At 39.4% G+C, this 26488-nt stretch overlaps 1 protein-coding gene across 2 annotated transcripts in view; it reads left to right on the top strand.

Moving 5' to 3' along the window:
- Window positions 1–26488, top strand: part of TRPM2 (transient receptor potential cation channel subfamily M member 2) — a 63451-nt gene that overhangs the window by 14206 nt on the left and 22757 nt on the right. Inside the window, exons 8-19 of one of the 2 annotated variants that reach the window (XM_070754041.1) lie at window positions 2419–2619; window positions 4686–4788; window positions 6561–6682; window positions 9813–10157; window positions 12521–12658; window positions 13857–13986; window positions 16475–16620; window positions 19575–19687; window positions 21894–22107; window positions 22862–22980; window positions 23636–23768; window positions 23882–24053. In XM_070754041.1, the coding sequence (XP_070610142.1) occupies window positions 2419–2619; window positions 4686–4788; window positions 6561–6682; window positions 9813–10157; window positions 12521–12658; window positions 13857–13986; window positions 16475–16620; window positions 19575–19687; window positions 21894–22107; window positions 22862–22980; window positions 23636–23768; window positions 23882–24053 (1936 nt within the window). Of the gene's footprint in view, window positions 1–2418; window positions 2620–4685; window positions 4789–6560; window positions 6683–9812; window positions 10158–12520; window positions 12659–13856; window positions 13987–16474; window positions 16621–19574; window positions 19688–21893; window positions 22108–22861; window positions 22981–23635; window positions 23769–23881; window positions 24054–26488 lie in introns of those variants that run through there. The other variant, XM_070754042.1, reaches the window with a different exon arrangement.

Here is a 26488-nt window from a genome sequence, read left to right as displayed (position 1 = left end):
CATTGTAGACAAGGGACAATGACAAGCCAGTCATGCTAATATTGGTGATTATAGAATCATAGAGCAGGAGAAGGGTCATTTAGACACTCAACCCCATGACCCTGAACTGAATATAAATCCTAATTAAAATATTCCAGGCAGTTGTCTTTGCCCTGCCTTGATATGAAAATACCCAACAAAGAGAGCCCACTATCTCTTTTTAATATTAGTTCCACTTTGTTACAGAGATAATCTTTTAATATAACATTACATTAAAATGTGCTTTCCTATAATTTAATATCTTTTATATAATATTTTCTTTCCTTACTCCAATTTCTTAGAATGTGTCTTACACCTATGCCCAGGTAGATACAGATGGGATCTAAACAACTACTAGGGAATAAATATTATTTCCCATAATTTGAAAACTTTGTTGACTGAATTTGAATGTTTTGATTAGTTTAGTAGAAAATATTTGCACTTGTTTCATTAAATTTCATTCTGCTATTTTCATCCCATTTCTGAAATACAGTCAACACAATCATTTTGAACATTATTTGCTAGCTACTCTACCCAGTTTGAATCTTTATCCAAATAACTGAAAATATTCAAGAATATGCACTCAATCACCTCCTTTATCATTAGTTTGTTTGTTTATTTATTTTTATCTATCTATCATCTATCTATCAATCATCTATCTATCTATCTATCTATCTATCATCTATATATCTATCTATCTATCTATCTATCTATCTATCATCTATCTATCTATCCATCTATCTATCATCTATCTATCTATCTATCATCTATCGATCTATCGATCTATCGATCTATCGATCTATCGATCTATCTATCTGTCTATCTGTCTATCTGTCTATCTGTCTATCTGTCTATCTGTCTATCTGTCTATCTGTCTATCTGTCTATCTGTCTATCTGTCTATCTGTCTATCTGTCTATCTGTCTATCTACCTACCTACCTTTTTTTCCCTTCTGGGCTTTGGGTATGTTTTTCCTATAGCAGTAAATGAGGCTGAATGTGTATAATTTCAGAAGAGCTGTGCGTGCGCGCATGCGTGTACATACACATACAGTTTAAACAGTAAGTAATGTATTTTTTGTATGCCTGTGTTTCTAATTTCTAAAATCCTAATTAAAACATGACAGTTCAACAGCATATGTACTAATCATTCATACCAATTCAGACACATGGATAATTATTTCAAGAATTATAATTCTTGAAATTGACCCAGTTACTGAATGTACATTATCTACATAATTATAATACCTTTTAATCTACATTGAACTACCTTGAATACATTATCATATTCTGCCCAAAATTTTGCTGAAATTGCTAAATGTTATCAAGCATTCCTTTATTGATACTTAACTGTAATCAAAATCTTAGACAAACAAAACAATAAATTTAACCTTGACAACAACTACAACAACAGAATTGGAAGGGACCTTGGAGGACTTCTAGTCAAACCCCTTGCTTAGGCAGAAAACCCTACACTACTTCAGACAAGTGGTAAATCTATGGTGTGCATGCTTATTTATTTTATTTATTTATTAATTAGATTTGTATGCCGCCCCTCTCCGTAGACTCCGGGTGGCTAACAACAGTAAAAAGACAATATGAACAAATCTAATATTAAAAGTAATGTAAAAAACCCCAATTTAAGAAACCAATCATACATACAGACATACCATGCATAAACTTTATAAGCCTAGGGGGAAGGGAATATCTCAATTCCCCCATGCCTGACGACAGAGGTGGGTTTTAAGAAGCTTACGAAAGGCAAGGAGGGTGGGGGCAACTCTGATATCTGGGGGGAGGTGGTTCCAGAGGGTCGGGGCCGCCACAGAGAAGGCTCTTCCTCTGGGTCCTACCAAAAGACATTGTTTAGTCAACCGGACCCGGAGAAGGCCAATTCTGTGGGACCTAACTGGTCGCTGGGATTCATGCAATAGAAGACGGTCCCGGAGATATTCTGGTCCGATGTCATGAAGGGCTTTATAGGTCATAACCAACACTTTGAATTGTGACCGGAAACCGATCGGCAACCAATGCAGACTGCGGAGTGTTGGTGTGACATGGGCATATTTAAGAAGGCCCATAACAGCTCTCGCAGCTGCATTCTGCATGATCTGAAGTTTCCGAACACTTTTCAAAGGTAGCCCCATGTAGAGAGCGCTACAGTAGTCGAGCCTCGAGGTGACGAGGCTTGCTGGTACCTGCAGCTTTATAAAGCTATTTTTTACCTCTCACTGAAATCTACATGGATTGGGAGAGTTTTCTTTTTCACCATGAGCTGCAGATAATGAAAATAGCAAAAACTGAAGGTCATTGGTATGGACATTGGTACTGCCACTTAATTCATGGCAATATGAAATTACATGACGTCAAATGCTGACTTATTCCATTTTTTTTCTCGTAGACTATCTATAATGCAATCAACAATGGCACACCATGTGTGATTGTGGAAGGTTCTGGTCGAATAGCTGATGTCATTGCTCAAGTGTCTGATCTCCCCAGTCATAAAATAAGCATTTGCCTAATTCAGAAAAAGTTGAGTATATTTTTCAAGGACAGCTATGAATTTTTCACAGAGAACAAGATTGTGGAATGGACTAAAAAGGTAAGTTTGACCATCCAAATCATTATTCATGTAGTCTGGAGCCAAATCTGTGGTCTGATTCACATGTCTTGAGTTGGCACAGCTCAAATTGGTAGCAAATGTCTTGACTTGGTACCAAATAGAGAAATGTAACCAGCATGGCAAATTGACCATTAAACTCAACTTATTGTAAAAGGAGTTTTTATGCATATGCTCTGGGAATGTGTTGAAGTTCAAAAATTTTGGAAGGAAGTACAGAATGAAATAAATAATATGCTAAACATTAATTGGACAATTACGAAAGAATTAGCAACACTAGTTAAATATGGGGAATTACGAGAATTTAAAGAAATCAAAACAGCAGCTTTGGAAAGCGCTCAAGCAGTACTGGTATTAGGGTAGAAGCATAGCAATAAATGGACAATCCAGAATTGGTACTGGTACATGGTGGACCACATCCACTTCGAAATTATGGAAATAAGATTAAATAACTTTGATGAAAATAAACTGGAAAAGCTGATGGCACGATGGAATAAGGTGAAGAATTATATCTTAAGTAGAATTTATGACGACACTGTGAAAAATAAATTCCAATCACTTTTTGTATGTAAAGAAATGTAAACCGGAGCTAAGGAAGAAATCGAAACTTATTGCAAATAATTTAATCTCCTAAATGGTGGTGGGTTTTTATTGGTGTTAGGCACGTTTTCCTTTAAGTATTTTTTTGTTGTTGTAATAAAATTTAATTAAAAAATATTATTTAAAAAAAACCCTCAACTTATCGGGCTCTCATCTCACTTATACTGTCAGGCCTAAAGTCAAAGGTTGGCCTGACACAGTTTTGGTAGTGAGAAAAGAACAGGGGGGAGTGAGAGAGTGAGAGATTTATGCCACGCAGCACACATTCCTTTACGCAGAATCCAAAGTAAACTGAACACAGGAAGGAATTAGAAATCCCTGCATTGGATTTGTCTTCATGATTGCACTTGTTTTGTTTTGTTTTTGTTTATTTTGTCCAATACACAATACATATAGAAGAGAATAGACATGAGGTAATATATATAAAGAAAAATATAAAATAGAGGAGAAGATATATGAAAGGAAGAAAATATATATGGTATATGAGATAAAGGAAAGACAATTGGACAAGGGACGAAAGGCACACTGGTGCACTTATGTACGCCCCTTACTGACCTCTTAGGAACCTGGAGAGGTCCATGGTGGATAGTCTAAGGGGAAAATGTTGGGGGTTAGGGGTTGACACTATTGAGTCTGTTAATGAGTTCCACGCTTCGACAACGCGATTGTTAAAGTCATATTTTTTACAGTCAAGTTTGGAGCGGTTAATATTAAGTTTGAATCTGTTGCGTGTTCTTGTGTTGTTGCGGTTGAAGCTGAAGTAGTCATTGACAGGTAGGACGTTGAAGCGTATGATCTTGTGGGCAATACTTAAATCGTGTTTTAGGCGTCGTAGTTCTAAGCTTTCTAGACCCAGGATTGTTAGTCTATTTTCGTAGGGTATTCTGTTTCGAGTGGAGGAGTGAAGAGCTTGTGGGTGTAGGGATGGGAGTTGAGCTTTTGACCTGGATGTAATCTTTAGAGGACCTTAAGTTGGAATGAAACATGCTGAATCCAAATTGGCTTTGTTAATAAATCGGACCCTACGCTAAAAGAAATAAGATGTGGAAGTTGATTTATTCTCTCAGACGCTATTTTGGTTCCCATGACACTTATTGGTAGGTTTAGCTAATTGGTCTTCCTTAGGTAACTTATCTCACCTATACACTTATTGGTAGCTTTAGCTAACTGGCCTTGTGTGCTCAGGATACACTGGCCTCCTATAAAGAGAAATTGTGTCTTATTGTCACTGTTGAAGTGTTTCAATACTTGAAATATTAATATTTCTTCAGAAGGGGCTGTATTTTTCATTATGTGTTAGGAAAAACAGAGAATCGGTTTCAGGGTTTCAAAGGTGATTATTCTTGTTTGAGAGTATAACGGTGAAATAGTTGAAAATGAATTATCACATTAAATACAATTGCAGCAGATCCGTTCATTAGAATTGTATATTATTATTTTCTTTTCAGATCCAGGATATTGTACGAAACAAGCAGCTTCTGACCATCTTTAGGGAAGGCAAGGACGGACAGCAAGATATTGATGTGGCCATTTTGCAAGCAATGCTCAAAGGTGAGAACAGCAATCACTAAATTAGGATACATAAGCTGAGCTCATCTTGAACAGAGAGTTGGACTTAGTGGCCTAAATGCTCTATGAAAGTAGGACAAAATACTGTAGCTACTTATCTATTTTTGTGTCAGTGGTCCCAAATCCTACCTATTGCAATAATGGTAAAACTGTTGCCCACGCTCTGATGGTGACATTACAACCAGAGGTTGAATAAAACTTAGAAAACTAAAAGGTGATTTAACAGAAAAGCCTAAATGCTTTATTTGTTTGGTAGATGGATTCTCCAAATACGTTGCTTGGACTATTATCTGATAACTTAGTTATTAGAACATGTGGTGTTGCCTAACCTTACTCATTATTCTCATGGCTAATAGAGATTTGATTAGCAACCTTTTTAGAACAACATTGTGAAATGCTCATTGATTTGACTGTATAAAATGTGTAATTAAAAATACATTAGCATGAACACATGCTTCCTTAATAGCAGCATTAGATATATACATTTATGGTAGAAAGTCTTTTTCTGCCTGGAACAAACTTTTGGAAAGCAATACTGTATTAGATTGTGTACATATGAAATAAATTCATTGCCCGCAGGAAAATCTGGAGCACATCTGCATTGTTCGACAAATATTTCTATTTTCCTAAAGTTTCTTCTTGGATTCTGGAATTATGTAAATAGAAGTAATGGAATGCAGTCTGCATTCCCAGGAGGCAGGGAGTTCATTGCAGAGGAGCAAGAGGCAACTCAACTCAGATAGTTTGTGTAGAAAAACTAGATGAAATCTAAAAGTTCCCAGAATATATGCTTTTATTTATTTTATTTATTTATTTTGTCAAACAATTACAGGGTGGTAATTTGTACAAATAAAACATTGGATAAGTAATGATAAAAAGTAACAAAAGAAGACAATAGGACATGGACGGTAGGCACAGTGGTGCGCTTATGCACACCCCTTACAGACCTCTTAGAAAGAGGGAGAGGTCAATTGTAGATAGTCTAAGGCAGTGGTTCTCAACCTTGGGGTCGGGACCCCTTTGGGGGTCGAACGACCATTTCACAGGGGTCACCTAAGACCATGGGAAAAGACAAATTTCCGATGGTGTTAGCAACTAAAGCTTCTATTCTGGCATCTCGGAACATATTTTTAGAACCAACCAATCAGGTATTTACAGGGGGGTGTCCCTCTGACCTCTTGCCAATCAGCTTAAAGATCTGTTGGAAGAATTGGCGCTAAACTTATAGTTGGGGGTCACCACAAGATGAGGAACTGTATTAAGGGGTCACGGCATTAGAAAGGTTGAGAACCTCTAAGGTTAAAGGTTTGGGGGTTAGGAGTAGAAACCACAGAACCAGGTAGTGCATTCCAGGCATTGATTACTCTGTTGTTGAAGTCGTATTTTTGCAGTCAAGTTTGGAGCAGTTGATATTTAGTTTAAATCGATTTTGTGCTCGTGTGTTGTTGCGGTGGAAGGTGAAGTAGTCGTTAACAGGTAGGCCATTTTTGTATATGATTTTATGAACTATAATTAAGTCAGAATGGAGACGACGGAGTTGTCTTTAAGCTGCTTTTAAGTTGCTTTACTTAAAAGGAACTTAAAAGTTCCTAGAATATATGAATATATGGCACTATATGACATATAGGAATGGAACAAAAATAAATATGCTTGGAAGAATCAAAACCTTCCTTGGTTTTTGGAGCCTGACAATAACCCAGTAAATAACACTGTGCTGCAGCCCAAACCTTTTCTTGATTTTTCTACTGTTGTAGCCTCACGGTGCCATGATCACTTTGGCCATGAAAACTGGGACTACCAGCTGAAGCTTGCAGTGGCATGGAACAGAGTGGATATTGCGAGGAGTGAGATTTTCACTGAAGATCGTGAATGGAAGGTGAGGAGACCTCAGATGACATGCTAATAGTGTTACCTGTGTAATTGCAAGATAAGATTAGAGGACCAAGCTTGGTTTGACAGCAAGCTTGTCAATTGAGACCTTCCTTACATTGCAATCACTCTTTGCCTTTCAGAACATGATCTGCGTTATATTGTCCTGATGGCCAAATTTACTAAATGCTAAGTAAGCTATGTTTGGTGAGAGGGGAATCCATCACTCAGTAAAAGACCTTGGAATACTAATGTCGAATGACCTAAGTGCTAAAGCCCACTGCAACAATATCGCCAAAAAAGCTTCTAGAGTTGTTAACCTGATCCTACGCAGCTTCTGCTCAGGCAATCTCACACTACTCACAAGAGCCTAAAAAACGTTTGCCAGACCCATCCTGGACTACTGCTCATCTGTCTGGAACCCACATCACATCTCAGACATCAACACCCTTGAAAATGTCCAAAGATATTTCACCAGAAGAGCCCTTCACTCCTCCACTCGAAACAGAATATCCTACGAAAATAGACTAACAATCCTGGGCCTAGAAAGCCTAGAACAGCGGCGCCTAAAACACGACTTGAGTATTGCCCACAAGATCATATGCTGCAACGTCCTACCGGTCAATGATTACTTCAGCTTCAACCGCAACAACACAAGAGCACGCAACAGATTCAAACTTAATACGAACCGCTTCAAACTTGACTGTAAAAAATATGATTTCAACAATCGAGTTATCGAAGTGTGGAACTCATTACCGGACTCAATCGTCTCAACCCCTTACTCCCAACATTTCTCCCTTAGACTATCCACAATTGACCTCTCCAGGTTCCTAAGAGGCCAGTAAGAGGTGTACATAAGTGCACCAGTGTGCCTTTTGTCCCCTGTCCAATTGTCTTCCTTTCTCTCGCTTTTCATATATATTTCCTTCCTTTCATATATCCTCTCCTATAAGTTCAGGTTTACCCTTATATATATCACTACATGTCTATTTTTCTTCCTATGTATTTATGTATTGGACAAATGAATAAATAAATAAATAAAAATAAACAAGCCTAATTTGAAATTATGGCTTGCTTCTGGCCAGTGAATTCTGATTTATAATATCATAGTTTGTTCTGTCTGAATCCACAATTCTGGTTTATTCCCCCCCACCCACCTTCTAGATACTTTCAGAAGGAAACAAACCAGGAATTAATATAACAATGTAAAGTCAGTTGACTCTATAATTTTTTAAATAAACCACAAGAAAATAAGTCTTAGTTTAGCATCTTATATAGATACAATCCTCTTATATCACCAATTTACCTAGTTATTTAATGAACATTTATTTTCCAGTCTTGGTACTAACATAACGCACACTTAGTATCCATGCTATGAGCACTGTATAATTTGTCTATAATTAGTTATTTCTTGGAATAGGATGCAGTTGTTCATGCTATAAATTAGACATTGTCCTAAGACAGTGATGGTGAACCTATGGCACGGGTGCCACAGGTGGCATGCGAAGCCATTTCTGCTGGCACACGAGCCGTTGCCCTAGCTCAGCTCCAACATGCATGTGTGCGCCATCCAGTTGATTTTTGGCTCACACAGAGGCTCTGGGAGGGTGTTTTTGGCTTTCAGAGAGTTTCCAGGAGGATGGGAGAGGATGTTTTTTTACCCTCCCCTGGTTCCAGGGAAGCCTTTGGAGCCTGGGGAGGGTGAAACACAAGCCCATTGGGCCCACCAGAAATTGAGAAAAAGGCTGTTTCCAGATTCCAGAGGGCGTCCGGGGGGCGGAGGAAGCTGTTTTTGCCCTCCCCAGGGATAGATATATGGTTGTGGGCACTCACGTCCTGCGGGAACCGTCAGGAAAAGAGTTCCAGTAGCAAAATTTGGAGCTCCACCCCAAAGCACCCAATTTGCACTGAAAGATGTTGAAACAAAATGCATAAGCATGAGCCGGGGTGAGCAAAAATGCATGAGCCGGGGTGGCACAGCAGGTAGAGTGCAGTACTGCAGGCCACTGAAGCTGACTGTAGATCTGTAGGTCAGCAGTTCAAATCTCATCACCGGCTCAAGGTTGACTCAGCCTTCCATCCTTCCGAGGTGGGTAAAATGAGGACCCGGATTGTGGGGGCAATAGGCTGGCTCTGTTAAAAAGTGCTATTGCTAATATGTTGTAAGCCGCCCTGAGTCTAAGGAGAAGGGCAGCATAAAAATTGAATAAATAAATAAATAAGCCACACCCACAGCATGGTAGTAAAAATTTTGGTAGCCCATCACTGCTAGTGTTCTTTCATTGCCCGAGGAAAAAGGTTCGCCATCACTGTCCTAAGATGTTGTCTTGTCCTTTATGTTTGTACATCAAACAAAAAGACTTTTAAGAGAGTATTTTTGCTGTAGACCAAACTACTATACTCTGTCAGCACCAGTACAGCTTGGATAAGAATGCAGGTTTATGAGAAGTAAATGTGGGCTAAATGGTAATGAGAATACCTGAATATTTATTTATTTGTTTATTTATTTATTTATTCCAATACATAATACACATTGAAGAGAATAGATATGTAGTAATATAACTAGAGAAACGAATAGAAGAAAAGATATAGGTGAACAAATTTGAAAGGAAGAAAAGATAAATGAGATAAGGAGAGACAATTGGGCAGGGGACTGAAGGCACACTGGTGCACTTATGCACGCCCCTTACTGACCTCTAAGGAACCTGGAGAGGTCAATCGTGGACAGTCTAAGGGAGAAATGTTGGGGGTTAGGGGTTGACACTACTGAGTCAGGTAATGAGTTCCATGCTTCGACAACTCGGTTGCTGAAGTCATATTTGGAGCGGTTAATATTAAGTTTGAATCTGTTGCGTGCTCTTGTGTTGTTGCGGTTGAAGCTGAAGTAGTCATTGACAGGTAGAACGTTGCAGCATATATGAATATTGGGTGGCCAATTCCTTCCTCTTATCTCCCCCCCCCCTTTTTTTTCTTTCTCTGCTGCAGGGAATGACTTATAGCTGCCATTATCAAATGCTGACCTGAGTCATGCATGCATCCCAACTTCTCTTTTGATTCCTTTCCCTGTTCTCCCTATTACGGGGAGATTTTACTTGTGTTCATATTGTCTTATTCTGGTTGTTTTCCTGGTTTGACAGCCTTTTGATCTACACCCAATGATGGCAGCTGCCCTCATAGCAAACAAGCCAGAATTTGTGAAGCTGTTTTTCGAGCAAGGTATACAATTGAAGGAATTTGTTACCTGGGACACTTTACTCTACCTCTATGAAAACATGGCAACCTCCAGTGTCTTCTATGGGATGCTACAGAAAGTGCTGCTGGAAGAGAAGGAGCGTGCTGCCATCTCCAAAATGCCAAGGATCCAGCTGCATCATGTATCCCAGGTACTGAGAGAACTGCTGGGAGATTTCACACAACAGCTGTATCCAAAGCTGAAGAACATTGAGAAACATCAGCTCCCCATTCCTGTGCTACAGAACAAGGTACTTTGCTTGCATTTTTATGCTAGCAACCTACTGAAGGGCTGCAAAAAAATTTTACTACCACATTGTGGGTGTGGCTTATTTTGTGGGTGTGGTTTGGCGGCCATATGCCCAGGTGGGAGTGGCTCAATGATCATGTGACTGGGAGTGGCTTAAAGGTCATGTGACTGGCTTAAAGGTGACCAATGTGACATCACTCACGTCAAGGATTTGTGTTAGGATTAGAGAGCCTGGCCTCTCCTTGCCTCAAAGAGATACAATTTCCCTATCTATTTACTGAACATCCAAAATATTCTATATAATTCTATGTATATATGCCATATGTGTACATGAATACTACACACAGGCACACAAAAAATACATTACTTACTGTTTAAACTGTATGTGTATGTACACACACATACACGCACAGCTCTTCTAAAATTATACACATTCAACCTCATTTACTGCTATAGGAAAAACATACCCAGAGCCCAGAAGGGAGAAAAAGAAAAAAAAAATCAAAATTTTTCTACCGGTTCTGCGTACCTGACCATTCCCATAGGAGCCCCATAAACCTTCCCTGGCTATTGGATTTCAACACAGAACTGTAGAGCAGTTCATTCTTCTATCACTCTGCTTCCATTTTCTTAATTTTTAAATTTTATTAAAAGTTTTGGAGAGAACATAAAAACCACACAACCAATACTGAGTGAAAGAAGCAAAGGAAAGAAAGACAGGCTAAAGAGTGCAGAAATAGTCAATGAAAAGAAATAGAAAAGTGTAAAAATAATAGGAAATCCCTACCCAAAAGTGATGAGTATCTGTATTTCTATTAAATTACCATAGAATGGGAATTCATGAGAGAAAAAATTAAAAAGTGAAGGAAAGAAGAATGGAATTGAGTAGTCTAACTGTTGGAACATTCTGCAACATTTGCTATATTCATTTGGCCTATTCAGGTTTCATTTGCTATATTGTCTTCCATTGTCTGTGCTCCATCTACACCCCAATTTATTCCGAGACTGAAAGCATCAAAGTCCTTGCGCTAGAAACCCTTTATTACAACTTTTTGATCTCCGTGAAACATCCTAGGAAGACTTAGGTATGGTGAGAACAGATTCATATTTTTCCTCACATTTTATAGCACACGGCAAATAGTGATCTTTTTTTTTAAAAAATATGGGAGATCAATTTGAGGACTATTCTTGAAGACAAATTATTCATTTTTTTATCTGCTGAGAAATATCTGATGGATGAAAGATATGAACATGGACACTAACCATTCCCTGTAGGTTGTGTGGAATAAATATCATAGTTATTCTGTTTCGGAACTATGGAAATTCAAATCCAACAAATTTGGAAGATATCAGAAGGGGTGGTAGAATATCATAGGAAATAATGTCTTTAAATAGTGTGATTAAGGAACATTAGATTTGTAGTTAATGTTTTTTTGCAAGAGGGGCAGAGCAAAAAGCTTTTTAGATCAGGATATTCCTATTGTGCTAAGTCAGGCGTGTTAAACTCAAGGCCTGTGGGCTAGATCCAGCTCGCGATGTGGTGAAATACAATCTGCGGGCCATCCTGGAAAATGTAAGGGACTGGCCCATGTTGCTTCAACCCAGTCTACCCTCATCGCTTCGGCCCAGTTTACACAACGTGAAGATAAAAGATCGGGTCAAACATGCCAGCAGTTTGGGAGTGGTGTCAAACTGGCCACGCCCACCCAATTGGACACACCCACCCAGTTAACCACACCTGCCCACCCACCCCTCCCACTATCAACCACAGCCCTGATGTAGCCCTCCATGAAATTGACTTTGACACCCTTGTTCTAAATTAACCATGCTGTTATGTTTGTACTTTAAAATGGTGTTATGTTTGCAAGCTGTAGAATAAAGGTGATAGCTGATTGGAGCAGGGCGTCCAATAAGAAGCCTGCTAGTCCAACCAATGGGAAGCCTGGGCGCGACCAATGAGGAGCCTCCGGGCTCAGCCAATAGGAAGCTCCAGCGCGAAGTCTTGAAACATTGTCACCAATCCCTGTGCTAGTAACAAGGTATATAAGGTGCGGGTTTTGCCGCTTGTTTCCCAAGTCACTTCCTACCAGCGAGCTAGTCACTTCAACTGTTCCTGAATACAAATAAAGAGCTGTTAACCTTCCCGAGCCTCCAGCCTCTGATTTAACACATGCCGTTTTGGGACACATTTCTTTTTTTCCCTTGGTCTCTGCCTCAATGCTGCCCTTTAATTATTATGGGTGCTTTTTTAACGTAGGTCATGCTCCATTAGCTGACATGGATCGTCTTTCCGAGGATGCTCTTTTCTTCCTGTAAATGTTAGGAGATATTATTTTCTTAAAGGTGGCATTTCATTTCCCATAGGTGCATGGGGTACATCTTCAAGCATTCTATAAGCGTTCTGCTGCTCAGGCACCATTCAGCATCGATCCTGTGCGGGATTTACTTATATGGGCAATTGTTCAAAACCGCAAGGAGTTGGCTGATATAATTTGGGCTCAGGTAAAGTTATTTATTTATTTATTTATTTATTTAGTTAGTTAGTTAGTTAGTTAGTTAGTTAGTCAGTCAGTCAAGCATGTATTAGATAACAGATAAAAAAAGAAGACAATAGGATAGGAACGGTAGGCACAATGGTGCGCTTATGCGCTTTTGCACTTTCAAATAATCTCTACACAGAGCTGAATCCAACTCCTTTGTCTTCATAATAATGTTGAAAATGCAGATTAGGTATAGTAAATTTAGCTTTGCAAATGTTCCCATTGAAAGTTCTTTTTCAATATCGGTTGATTGTTCTGCCAGCATGTCCCAACCGCCCGTAATTACAGGGTAATTAGTCCAGAAAGACACACACCACACGATAGAAGGAAAACAAAAGTCTTTATCAACAGAAAAGCAGAAAAAACCTCCCTTTTTAAATGTCAAAGGGATTTTCTGGTACACACAAGGCACAGGTTAAATGCAATCCAATTTCTCACCCAGTAACTGGGAAGTTGAGTCCAAGTTCCAAAGTCCAGAAAGTCCACACACAGTCTTGAACAGCAAAACCACGATCTTGATGAACTATGAATCAGATAAACTTCCACAAGGCTAAACCAGCACGCTGTTCTTTTTATCTGTAGCACTAATTACGGCAGCCCCACCCAACCACAGGTGGCCTCACTTATCTCCTGTAATAATCCTTCAGTTGTTCTCTCCTATGCATCACTCTAGGCATGCGTGGATCTGTCATAAGTTCTTGTTCAGAATCCAGGGATGATAAGGATGATTGATCTCCTCCTGGGCTGTCTGCGAAACTCCCCTCTTCCCTGCCACTCACGCTTCCTTTGTCAGAGGAGCTTTCGTTGGGAGATTCTTTCAGGAGCAAAACAGACCTGTGGCATGTGGATGTTTCCCCCACATCCACCTCCACATTCCTTGGGGCAGGAGCTGGGCCAGAGCCAATCACAACAGTGATTAACAGAGATTCATTAGTACATAAATGTAATTTGCAATTAGAAGAGTTTTAGTTTAGACTCAGATTTACCATTTCAGGGGAAATGGGCCATAGACAGGATATGGAGCATTGAAAAGAAGGATAGCAAGAATCTCTGCAATTTGGGAATGTGCATTCTCTCTTCCCAAGCAGAGTCACAAAATTAATGCAGTCTAATTTGAACCAGAAATATTGTTTTTGTGCTAACCTGTCCTATTGTTTCAGAGTCGAGATTGTATTGCAGCAGCATTGGCCTGCAGCAATATATTGAAGGAAATATCTAAGGAGGAAAACGACACTGACAGTAGTGAGGAAATGCTAACCCTGGCAGAGAAGTATGAGCACCAAGCTGTAGGTGAGTCTAGGCTGATTTTGTTGAGGTATTGTTATCACATTGTTCAACCAGACTTTATTCAATTCCTTACAGTTTTATTTGGGACAGCTATTCATACACAACTCTTTCAGCTTCAAGTAAAGAAACTGTAATAAATGCAATTTATTTATTTATTTATTTATTTATTTATTTATTTACTTACTTACTTACTTACTTACTTACTTACTTACTTACTTACTTACTTACTTACTTATTAGATTTGTATGCCGCCCCTCTCCGTAGAATCGGGGCGGCTCACAATATAATCAAACAGTTCATGACAAATCTAATAATTTGCAATTTAAAATATTTAAAACCCCATTATTAAAAAGACATACATACAAACATACCATACATAAATTATATAGGCCCGGGGGAAACATCTCATTTCCCCCATGCCTGATGACAAAGGTGGGTTTTGAGAAGTTTACGAAAGGCAAGGAGGGTAGGGGCAGTTCTAATCTCTGGGGGGAGCTGGTTCCAGAGAGTCGGGGCCGCCACAGAGAATTCTCTTCCCCTGGGGCCCGCCAACCGACATTGTTTAGTTGACGGGACCCGGAGAAGGCCCACTCTGTGGGACCTAACTGGTCGCTGGAATTCGTGCAGCAGAAGGCGGTCTCGGAGATATTCTGGTCCGATGCCATGAAGGGCTTTATAGGTCATAACCAACACTTTGAATTGTGACCAGAAACTGATTGGCAACCAATGCAGACTGCGGAGTGTTGGTGTAACATGGGCATACCTGGGGAAGCGCATGATTGCTCTCGCAGCTGCATTCTGCACGATCTGAAGTTTCCGAACACTTTTCAAAGGTAGCTCCATGTAGAGAGCATTACAGTAGTCGAACCTCGAGGTGATGAGGGTGTGAGTGACTGCGAGCAGTGAGTCCCGGTCCAAATAGGGCCGCAACTGGTGCACCAGGCGAACCTGGGCAAACGCCCCCCTCCCCACAGCTGAAAGATGGTTCTCTAATGTGAGCTGTGGATTGAGGAGGACGCCCAAGTTGCGGACCCTCTCCGAGGGGGTCAATAATTCCCCCCCCCAGGGTAATGGACGGACAGATGGAATTGTCCTTGGGAGGCAAAACCCACAGCCACTCCGTCTTATCAGGGTTGACTTTGAGTCTGTTGACACCCATCCAGGCCCCAACAGCCTCCAGACACCGGCACATCACTTCCACTGCTTCGTTGATTGGACAGCTCCATTTGTGTGAACAGCGGCTGCTTTGATTCCAGATACGACAATTGCCGTAGAGTATTTCAGTAATGAACTAATATGATAGCATTTCCCTATATTGCTTGCTCAAACTTCAAGCAGTAAACAATACCCAAAGAAGGAACGATCAACTAAGATAAGCAATCAAGCAGTTAATAACAGCCTAATCAAGAATAAAACCACCAAGACCACTCCCAACTCTGACAGGGCAACCATCCGGAATATAAACTCAGAGCAAACCCCACTCCTTACTGATGATGTTATCTAGTTGGGCAATAAAACAAAGCAAAAAAACCCCAGCCAAACTTAGAGAGCACCAAGAACTGCACTAATATTGTCTGGGCTATCAGACAGGCTAATAAGGCCTATCTTGAAGTTAATTCTTTTTAATATAGTACTGGTTTTAATAAGGGTGCTTGTGGTGAAGAAAAATAAATGTAACTGACATGAATGTCCTTTAATTTATAGAATAAAGATCATAAAATTATCTTTCATGATGGGATTGCCAACAAAATATACCTTTCAATTTCTCTTAGCCTTATCTATAAAAATCAGTTATGTGGGCCCAGGGAACTCCACTATCTTTCAATATTTTATTTATTTATTTATGTATTTATTTATTTGTTTGTTTGTTTATTTATTTATTTATTTTGTCTAATATACAATGTAGGTATGTGAAGATATAATCATAATAAAAGATTAGAAAAACATTAGAAATAATAGTATTCCTATACATGATGCTAGTAAAACGTAAAGAGACAATAGGACAGGGGATGGAAGGCATGCTGGTGCACTTATGCACGCCCCTATTGACCTCTTAGGAATATGGAGAGGTCAACAGTGGACAGTCTAAGGGTAAAGTTTTGGGGGTTAGGAGATGACACTACAGAGTCAGGAAATGAGTTCCATGCTTCGACCACTCGATTACTAAAGTCATACCTTTTGCAGTTGAATTTGGAGCGGTTTACATTAAATTTGAATCTGTTGTGTGCTTGTGTATTGTTGAGGTTGAAACTGAAGTAGTCATTGATAGGAAGGACGTTGTAGCATATGATTTTATGGGCTATGCTTAGATCATGTTTTAGGCGACGTAGTTCTAAGCTTTCTAGACCCAGGATTGTAAGTCTAGTTTCGTAGGGTATTCTGTTACCTTATAGGTTTTTGAAGCTAAAATGCCTCTGCATTCCATAGTAAAATTGGGGCAAGAATGTGTGATAGAAGCTATAACTATTTTTCAGCTTGCTTGTTTTTCTAGGTGTCTTCACAGAATGTTATCGGAAGGATGAAGAAAGAGCCCAGAATCTTCTGATCCGGGTCTCCGATGCCTGGGGAAAGACCACATGCCTTCAGTTAGCTCTGGAAGGCAAAAATATGAAGTTTGTTTCTCATGGAGGTGTTCAGGTGTGACTTACTTTCTTATGATCCCATCAGGCAACAAAGAATGCAATACTTTTGTTTTGATTCCAAATCAAGGGAAACAAGCCATTGTATTTTATGTGGATCAGATCCTCTCTCAACTGTTATATTAAATATTGGGCACCACACATTGAGAAGAATTCAGATGAATTGAAGTAGCTTTTTTTTTTTTAAAAAAAAAAGCAAAGATCATCAAAGGACTATAAGCTACATAATATGAAAAAGATGGAGAAAAGTGGGAATATGTATGCTTAGGAAGACTATGGGAGGATATACAGTGGTACCTCATGAAACGAACTTAATTGGTTCCAGGAGGAAGTTCGTAAGGTGAAAAGTTCGGAAGGTGAAACAATGTTTCCCATAGGAATCAATGTAAAAGCAAATAATGCCTGCAAATCCTTCAGGAAAATCCCAAACTTTAGAAGGGAGGTGAACAGAGGGCAGGGAGGAGCAGCTAAAGGGGGTGGGTGGAAGAAGCAAGGCTAGGCTAAAGGGTGAGTGGGAAGGAAGAAAGGCAAGGGGGGCACCCCTCCCTTTTCTTTCTTCAAAAGACACCCTTTCAGTGCTTGCAAACACGCTGTTCTCCTAGTTATTTAAATGGAGTCTTTTCCCCCTCCAAGCCGCCCCTCCCTTTTCTTTCTTAAAAAGACACCCTTTCAGTGCTTGCAAACACGCTGTTCTCCTAGTTATTTAAATGGAGTCTTTTCCCCCTCCAAGCCGCCCCTCCCTTTTCTTTCTTAAAAAGACACCCTTTCAGTGCTTGCAAACACGCTGTTCTCCTAGTTATTTAAATGGAGTCTTTTCCCCCTCCAAGCCGCCCCTCCCTTTTCTTTCTTAAAAAGACACTCTTTCAGTGCTTGCAAACACGCTGTTCTCCTAGTTATTTAAATGGAGTCTTTTCCTCCTCCAAGCCACCCCTCCCTTTTCTTTCTTAAAAAGACACTCTTTCAGTGCTTGCAAACACGCTGTTCTCCTAGTTATTTAAATGGAGTCTTTTCCCCCTCCAAGCCACCCCTCCCTTTTCTTTCTTAAAAAGACACTCTTTCAGTGCTTGCAAACACGCTGTTCTCCTAGTTATTTAAATGGAGTCTTTTCCCCCTCCAAGCCGCCCCTCCCTTTTCTTTCTTAAAAAGACACCCTTTCAGTGCTTGCAAACACGCTGTTCTCCTAGTTATTTAAATGGAGTCTTTTCCCCCTCCAAGCCGCCCCTCCCTTTTCTTTCTTAAAAAGACACTCTTTCAGTGCTTGCAAACACGCTGTTCTCCTAGTTATTTAAATGGAGTCTTTTCCCCCTCCAAGCCGCCCCTCCCTTTTCTTTCTTAAAAAGACACTCTTTCAGTGCTTGCAAACACGCTGTTCTCCTAGTTATTTAAATGGAGTCTTTTCCCCCTCCAAGCCGCCCCTCCCTTTTCTTTCTTAAAAAGACACCCTTTCAGTGCTTGCAAACACGCTGTTCTCCTAGTTATTTAAATGGAGTCTTTTCCCCCTCCAAGCCACCCCTCCCTTTTCTTTCTTCAAAAAAAAGGGGGGGAAGAAACCCCTTCATCCCAGCAGCAGCTGCTTGGGTTCGTAAGGTGAAAATAGTTCGGAAGAAGAGGCAAAAAAATCTTAAACACCGGGTTCGTATCTTGAAAAGTTCGTTAGAAGAGGCGTTCGTAAGATGAGGTACCACTGTAATTGTACTCTCTTGAAAATAGGTTACTCAGAAGATCAAAACCTTTTCTCTGTTATACCAGAATGCAGAATAATGGATTTTAAAACGATAAAATGAATTAAAAGAAAGATTCTTCTGAATATTTTTTTAAAGCGTGGATCTAAGTATCTCTTGCCAGCCTTATTTATTGCCAGTTGCATAATATGTAGCCTCGGCATATAAAACTTTTACTAAGGAATGATTGCATTGCTGAACAAACATCACCCACTATTTCCTTTTCAATTTGATCATCTTTCTCGGTTATTCCTGTAGTGTTTCTCAACCTGGACAATAGAAGCTTGCTAGGGAATTCTGGAAGTTGAAGTTCACCTGTCTTCCAGGTTGAGAAACTTTGTGCTGGACAATCCACTTCTCCTAGATGGCCATGTATCTATGTATTTATACAGACACACTCTCACACACACCTACTGTGGCTAAACCCTCAAGAATATTTTAAACAGAATATCTGAAATAGATTTCTGGGGCTTTATTTCCACAACTGCATATGTACTTTTGTTATTTGCTTCTGTAGCTTCGTAGCATAAGATGTTCAGTGGTTTGCACTACAATACATAAACTCTGTACCAGTGAAATGGCATTGGAGAACATATAATGCTACAGAATTGTTGTGCAGGCAATTGAAGTTGAAGTGAGGATAGGGGAATATTATATAATGGCATCACTGTTTCATAAGCAGTATTTCTAACCCAGATGATAGCATGACTAATTTCACACTGAACAGACTCAGGCTAAATTTTTGACACAACCAGTTGCATTTCTAAGTAGTAGCACTTTTAAAAAGTCATCCAATAAAAATAAATATATATATTTTTTGGGGGGGGGGGACCTGTTAAAATTTTGAAAAAAAACTGAAATGCAACTTTTACAAGAGGAAACATTGCTATTTTGGAAGCATATGTTTCTAGTTAGAAAGTTAACATGGAGTCAAGCTGTCATCTAATAGCCCATTATGCCTGGATTATATTTTTCTAGTTCTATTGCGGTTTGGTGAAATTCCCTGTTTATAGCTCAGCTCATCATTTTCTATTATGCTTGGTTATGCACACGGTGACCTCCTCTGTCCTGCTAGAACACAGCCAATGTGTATTGCGTAATTAGCTATCCATTACTTAATTATCTCATCTTTTTGGCTTGAGTCCCTTGGTGAGTTCAGTCTCATTCTTCTCTGCAAACCTATTCCCATCTCCAGGATATCTAACTCTCAAAATGTCACTTCTTTTTTCAGGCCTTCCTAACCAGAGTTTGGTGGGGAAAGCTGAGCGTCGACAATGGGATATGTCAGGTCATCCTATGCATGCTGTTCTTCCCTCTTCTTTATACAGGAATCATAACTTTCAGGTACTTGCAGAACTTGACTGCACTAATTTATGGCAGTACAGAGAGATTTGTAAGACTTTATAACTTATCTCACCTCCCCACTCTGCAAGGTAAAATTATCATTAAGGCAAAATTCAGATGTGGGCAACCAATTCATTACCCTACTCTTCTGTAAAAAGACGATTAACCTATATGTTATCTAATACAGTATTTACATTTATCACCCTTGTGCCAGATCAGGTCAAGGGCTGTAATAGGAATTGGGTCTGTTGTGGCAGACTAGCCAATAGTTCCAGGCTGTGCTTTGTCCACTCGCCCGCAAGGTCACATATTGACCAAGACAGTGGTGTGTGGCTGAACCCAGGTTCCCTCATGCAATGATTGCCTTCGCTGCTTTTCGCTGGCCTAGGCTTCCTGATAAATAATAAAGCACAAACGGAATCCCCCAAACCATTTTTTATTTTAACTGCTATGAATTATGTTCATTCCCAGCCGTCATAAGTTCCAATGTTAATGAGTTCTACAGAAGTCTTTTGCAAGAAGGCTGATATCACCAATCTTGACACACTGCCAAAGATCTAATTGGCAAGGAGCTTTGCAAGGCCAAACACGGAGTCAGAACTGAAATGTTGAGACACAAATTGAACAAAGTTGCTTACTGCAATGAGAACATCTGTTTGCTCCCCTTTTATAGCCTATGAGAGGGCCCAATCATCTCCAAGCCTTACTCCCAAGTAGTCCTTTTCCTCCATAACCGTTCTTGCCTTCTGGCAGCTCTGCACATGCATACATTGGGAACAGGCTCTTCCTGTTCCTCTGTATTAAATCAGAGGGTGATACTGACAGGAATGGAGGGAGCAGCTGGTGCAATTGTAACTGCGAGGACTTAACACTGTGCCTCGCTCATGTCAGTCTCTGGAGGTTCTGGAGTCATCATAGACCTCCCAAATGGCCTGGGATGGATCTCTGCCTCTGGCACTGAACCTTCTCCTGGCCCATGTTCCTCCCTAGCCTCCTTGCTGCCAGCTCTGCAGGCCGCTGGGGCACCACAACAGCTGTCTTACCAGGCTGCTCCGGACAAGAGATAAGTACTACATGGATACAAAGAAGCACTTTCTCTCCAAGCCTTCCCATGGCCATCAGCTGACTGAAGGATCACATAGCAACTGTACAAAGCCAGACTGGACTTTAGCTTCTTCTCCCACCCACTTATTTACATTTGATTTCTAATATCCATCCGATCTCATGTAAGCTGGACAGGGGCAGCCAAAGGGCCAGATGTTGCCATGAGGCTGTAAAATACCCACATCTGTCCTAGATGCAAGTAAAATTCATCTTAGCTATTAGATGTGTTATTTTCCCCTCTACAGCCATGTGTGAAGCAGCTTCAGTTATGTTTTTCTACAGTTTGTGTCTTTCATAAGAAAAGTCAGCTTCATTTTCTAAATTGTTGAAATCTATACGATATGGACAAGTATTTCCTATTTTCTAGTAAAAATGACCCAGCAATATACAGATTTATGTCCAATTTGAAACTAATAAAATACAGAATCAAATTCAGTTCGTTAATCCAGTGTTTCCCAGCCTTGGCAACTTGAAGATATCTGGACTTCAACTCCCAGAATTCCCCAGCCAGCATTCGCTGGCTGGGTATTCTGGGAGTTGAAGTCCAAATATCTTCAAGCTGCCAAGGTTGGGAAACACTGCATTAGTCAACAGAAGTACACACCTGTATTTTTGTTATGTCTAGATGTAGTTCCCATGTTAACAAATGCCTCTTAAGTACACATAACATATGGAGTATTCATTCTGTTCTAAAGTTGGCACAATTTTTAAAAACTGGATATAAGAATTGTCAGCAATTATCCAAAGTGAATCTTTACAGGAGTTTGTCAAGAACATTGTCTACGGAGTCTACGGAGAGGGGCGGCATACAAATCCAATTAATAATAATAATAATAATAATAATAATAATAATAATAATAATAATAGACAAAGAATAAGGGGAGTCTGAGGAATAGGGCAGCATAGAAATCAAAGAAGGAAGGAAGGAAGGAAGGAAGGAAGGAAGGAAGGAAGGAAGGAAGGAAGGAAGACAGGAAGACTGCTCATGTGTTTTTTCAGTCATAACCATACAGTAGACATAGTGATATGTGGAAGAGGTATGCAAAATTGACTTCTTGCTGTAAATACAGCCAGGACAATCCGCCATTCTTTCCATTCACAGAAAAAACAGGAACCAGCCAGCTACTAGTGTAAACCGCTTCCGAGCTTTCTTCACTGCCCCTGTGGTCATCTTCCACCTCAACATCCTTTCCTACTTCAGTTTTCTCTGCCTATTTGCTTTTGTGCTGATGACAGACTTCCAATCAACTCCATCCTGGCCAGAATATGTCATCTATTTCTGGCTTTTCTCCTTAGTGTGTGAAGAGGCCCGGCAGGTATTGTTGCACAAATCAATACAACTTTGCTCTTTAGCTTAAGACTGTGGCTTGTCACTGACCTCTAGGAGACATTGAATTACCATTTCCATCCTTATTGGGAACTATCAGATGCAAGTAGCCAGGTTACACAATGGGGTTCCCAGAAGAGACTATGAACTCCATAGAATAAATATAGCTAACCATGTCTGACAATTCCCAATAAGATATAAAATAGTAAAGTGATGCTTGGTAGTGGTCAATATAATTGAAAATACCTCAGAGGACATGCACCACATAAAAATAGAGAAATCGTGAAATATCCATACAGGGAAGCATGGCATAATATAGTATATGTATCTCACAGTGAGATCTTAAGGAAAGGCAGCCTGTATATGTCGTTTTGAGATGTTATTGATTATTCTATATACAGTAGTAGGAAAGTTTTCTCTGTAAATCCAAAAAAAACCTACCTGACCATTTAAGGATATTGCATTCAACATCCTAATTCAAAATCAGATTAACCCAAGGGCTGAAACTAGTGTAATAAAAACTGTGATTTAACAACTTCAGAAATCTTTTTTAAATGAGTGCATGAGATGGTAGAAGAGGGAGCCCTAAAGCTTATTTTCTTCTCAATATGCTGTAGATTATTAGCAGGATCACAATGTCTGAACCAATCCATGGTAAATCCTTTTCCTCTTTCTTTCTTTCTTTCTTTCTTTCTTTCTCTCTCCCTCTCTCTTTCTCTCTCTCTCTCTCTCTCTTTCTTCAGCTTTTTTGTGATCCTGATGGGTTTGGCTTGGTCAAAATGGCTTCTTTATATTTCAGTGATTTCTGGAATAAACTGGATGCGTGTGCCATTATGATCTTTATAGTTGGCTTGGTCTGTAGGTAAGTCCCTGTGTGTGGTTATCTTATTTTTCAAAGAAAAATTTAGTGGAACGTGGGAGGATTGCTTCATTATGCTAATTACTATTTTGAAAAATCTACCTGATATAATGTATAAAAGAAAAAGTAATCAAAATGCAAATAATTTTCACCCGGTTTCTTTTGCTGCAAATGCCCTAAGATCAGACTTAAGTTTATATCACATTCTCTCAACACATGCCTTAGAATTCAAATCCTTTCCTTTTAACTCTATATATGAGGACGTTTCATTTTATGCAATGCCCCTTTGTTAGCTCTTTGATCAATTGGACAGAGAATTGTCCTGAATGGTTAGTCTTTTCCTAGAAAAGATTTACTATCCTATTAATCCACAATTCCTCTGAGTCTTTTTCATATTTTGGTTAATATGCGTTTTCATATTTTGGTTAATATGTTAATACAGCAATATGCCATGAAATATTGCTGTAGAAAAAATGTATGCATAATCCTCTTTGTGTGAACGATTGTTTACCTTAAGAAAAATATTACTTCATTCTGCAACCTTTGGCAATAAAGATGTCCTTATAATTAAGACCAAGAATCTTTGGGAACGTCGCCCCAATGCTACATTGATAATACAATTAACATAAGTATTTTTGTTTCTATCCTTTGCACTAAGATGGTTCCCATCAACTTTGTACCCTGGAAGAATTGTACTATCCTTAGCTTTCATTATTTTCTGCCTGCGTCTATTGCACATATTCACAATCAGTAAAACTCTTGGTCCCAAGATTATTATAGTGAAGAGAATGGTAAGTTGTAGTTTCTACTGATAAATACCATGGCAATTTTTCATAATTTACTCTTTTTGCTGAAGATGCCTGAACCAAAGATGTTCTTTGTGCTTTGTTTGGTGGGTTCACAGATGAAGGATGTCTTCTTTTTCCTCTTTCTCTTGGCGGTTTGGATTGTATCCTTTGGAGTAGCCAAACAAGCTATCCTGATCCACAACGAAAAGCGGGTAGACTGGATCTTCCGAGGTGTTTTTTACCATTCGTACTTGACATTATTTGGACAGATCCCTTCCTATGTTGATGGTATGCAGTACAGAATGATTTCACACTCTGGATGGCCAAGGTTCAGTTTGTTTGACCGTGATTATGACTGATGTCAATCAAGAGACAGGAGGCAGCATGGCATTTGTTTATTTTATTTTATTTTATTTTATTTTATTTCATTTCATTTCATTTCATTTATTTCATTTATTTTATTTATTTTATTTATTTTATTTATTTTATTTATTTTATTTATTTTATTTATTTTATTTATTTTATTTATTTTATTTATTTTATTTATTTTATTTATTTTATTTATTTTATTTATTTTATTTATTTTATTTGTCATACAAATATAGTATTGTAGTATGTTTAACGTAATATAAGTGTAAAGTAGAGATAGAAAAGATAAAAAAGACATTTGGACAGGAACGGTAGGCACAAAGGTGCACTTATGCACGTCCCTTACAGACCTCTTAGAAAAGAGGAGATGTCTATTGTAGATAATGTAAGGTTGAAGATTTTGGGATTGGGTAAACAAACAACAGAGCCCGGTAGTGAATTCCAGGCATTGACCACTCTATTGCTGAATATCTATCTTGTGGGAATGCACTTCTCCTTTGGACAAAGCCTGGCACCCCCTTTTGTTATCAACCAGTCACATCTGTCTGGAACCCATACCACATCTCAGGCATTAACACCCTTAAAAACGTCCAAAGATATTTCACCAGAAGAGCCCTTCACTCCTCCACTCGAAACAGAATGCCCTACGAAAATAGACTAACAATCCTGGGTCTAGAAAGCCTAGAACTACGGCGCCTAAAACACAATTTAAGTATTGCACACAAGATCATATGCTGCAACGCCCTACTGGTCAATGACTACTTCAGCTTCAACCGCAACAACACAAGAGCAAGCAACAGATTCAAACTTAATAAGAACCGCTTCAAACTTGACTGTAAAAAATATGACTTTAACAATCGAGTTGTCAAAGCGTGGAACTCATTACCGGACTCAATAGTGTCAACTCCTAACCCCCAACATTTTTTCCTTAGACTATCCACGATTGTCCTCTCCAGGTTCCTAAGAGGCTAGTAAGGGGTGTACATAAGTGCACTAGTGTGCCTTTCGTCCCCTGTCCAATTGTCTTTCCTTTATCTCATATATCATATATATTTTCTTCCTTTCATATATCTTCTCCTCTATTTTCACTTTTATCCTTATATATATTACTTCATGTCTATTTTCTTCCTATGCATTTGTGTATTGGACAAATGAATAAATAAATAAAATAAATACCATTAGTCATCACGTTACATCCCATTGGGTAGACAGGATCCTATTTGTTAGTTGATGCATGGGAGGCTTCATGATTGCCTCCTGGACAGTGAGTGGTCAATTCATGTTGTTGCTAAAAGTCCATGGCCTACGTGCAGATCTGGAGGTCTTTTCCAGAGCTGTTCTTCAACTGATAAGGAAGCATGTCTTCCAGGGAAAGGGGAGAAATGTGTGAATTGTCACATAGACAAAAGGTCACACAGGACCGTATCACAGAATGTCACATTTATCTAGTGTGATTTGCCAGCCGCTAGGGTGCGCCATTCTGTCTCCACAATGACAAACTGTTCATCACTAAATGTCTTATCCCACAAGTGACCATCTCTGAGAAGTGTTTGTATAAATTTTATGGTGTGCAAAAATTAATAAAACTATGAACAAATGGCTGACAGGGTAGATAATTGTGAAATGTGATGCCATACCAGATAAAGCTGCAGCACAAATTCAAACAAAGCCATTTAGCTTGGCTTTATAGTTTAACCAAATGAAATCCTCTCTTTTAATCCATTTCTGGTCTGCTTAAATGGCATATGAAGTATGTGCCTCATGATACTCTCTTCTTAATCCCAAAACAATGACATTGCAGTGTTCCAGGGCTCATAGACTCTGGCTATAAATAGCAAGCCAAACAACCACAAGGTCCTCAGATAAGTTGTGACCCGTCCCTGGCAGCATTTCAATCGCAGCACATCTTAATAGCTGCTCATAGTGTCTTCACATCTGCATCATCTCCCCTATTTAGCACTACTACCTTTTAAAAATCAGATCATAGAGGGTTGAATCATTCACCCCAGGCCTTTCCATTAAAAAATATTTTTAAAGCCTTTATAACAGGGGTCCCCAAACTTTTTACACAGGGAGCCAGTTCAGTGTTCCTCGGACTGTTGGAGGACCAGACTATAAAAAAACCTATGAACAGATTCCTATGCGCACTGCACATACCTTATTTCTTTCTCTATCACTCGCTTTCTTTCTGTCTCTTGCTCTCTGTCTCTTTCTCACTCTCTTGCTATCTCTCTTCCTCCCTCCCTCCCTTTCTCTCTCCCTCTCTTTCTCCCCCTTCCTTCCTTCCCTCCCTCCCTCCCTTCCCTCCCTCCCTCCTTCCTTCCTCTCCACTTCTCTTTCCCTCGCTTTTTCCC

This window comes from Erythrolamprus reginae, chromosome 5, assembly GCF_031021105.1.
Source record: "Erythrolamprus reginae isolate rEryReg1 chromosome 5, rEryReg1.hap1, whole genome shotgun sequence".
NCBI lineage: Eukaryota > Metazoa > Chordata > Lepidosauria > Squamata > Dipsadidae > Erythrolamprus > Erythrolamprus reginae.
This window is presented reverse-complemented; position numbering and strand designations above follow the sequence as displayed.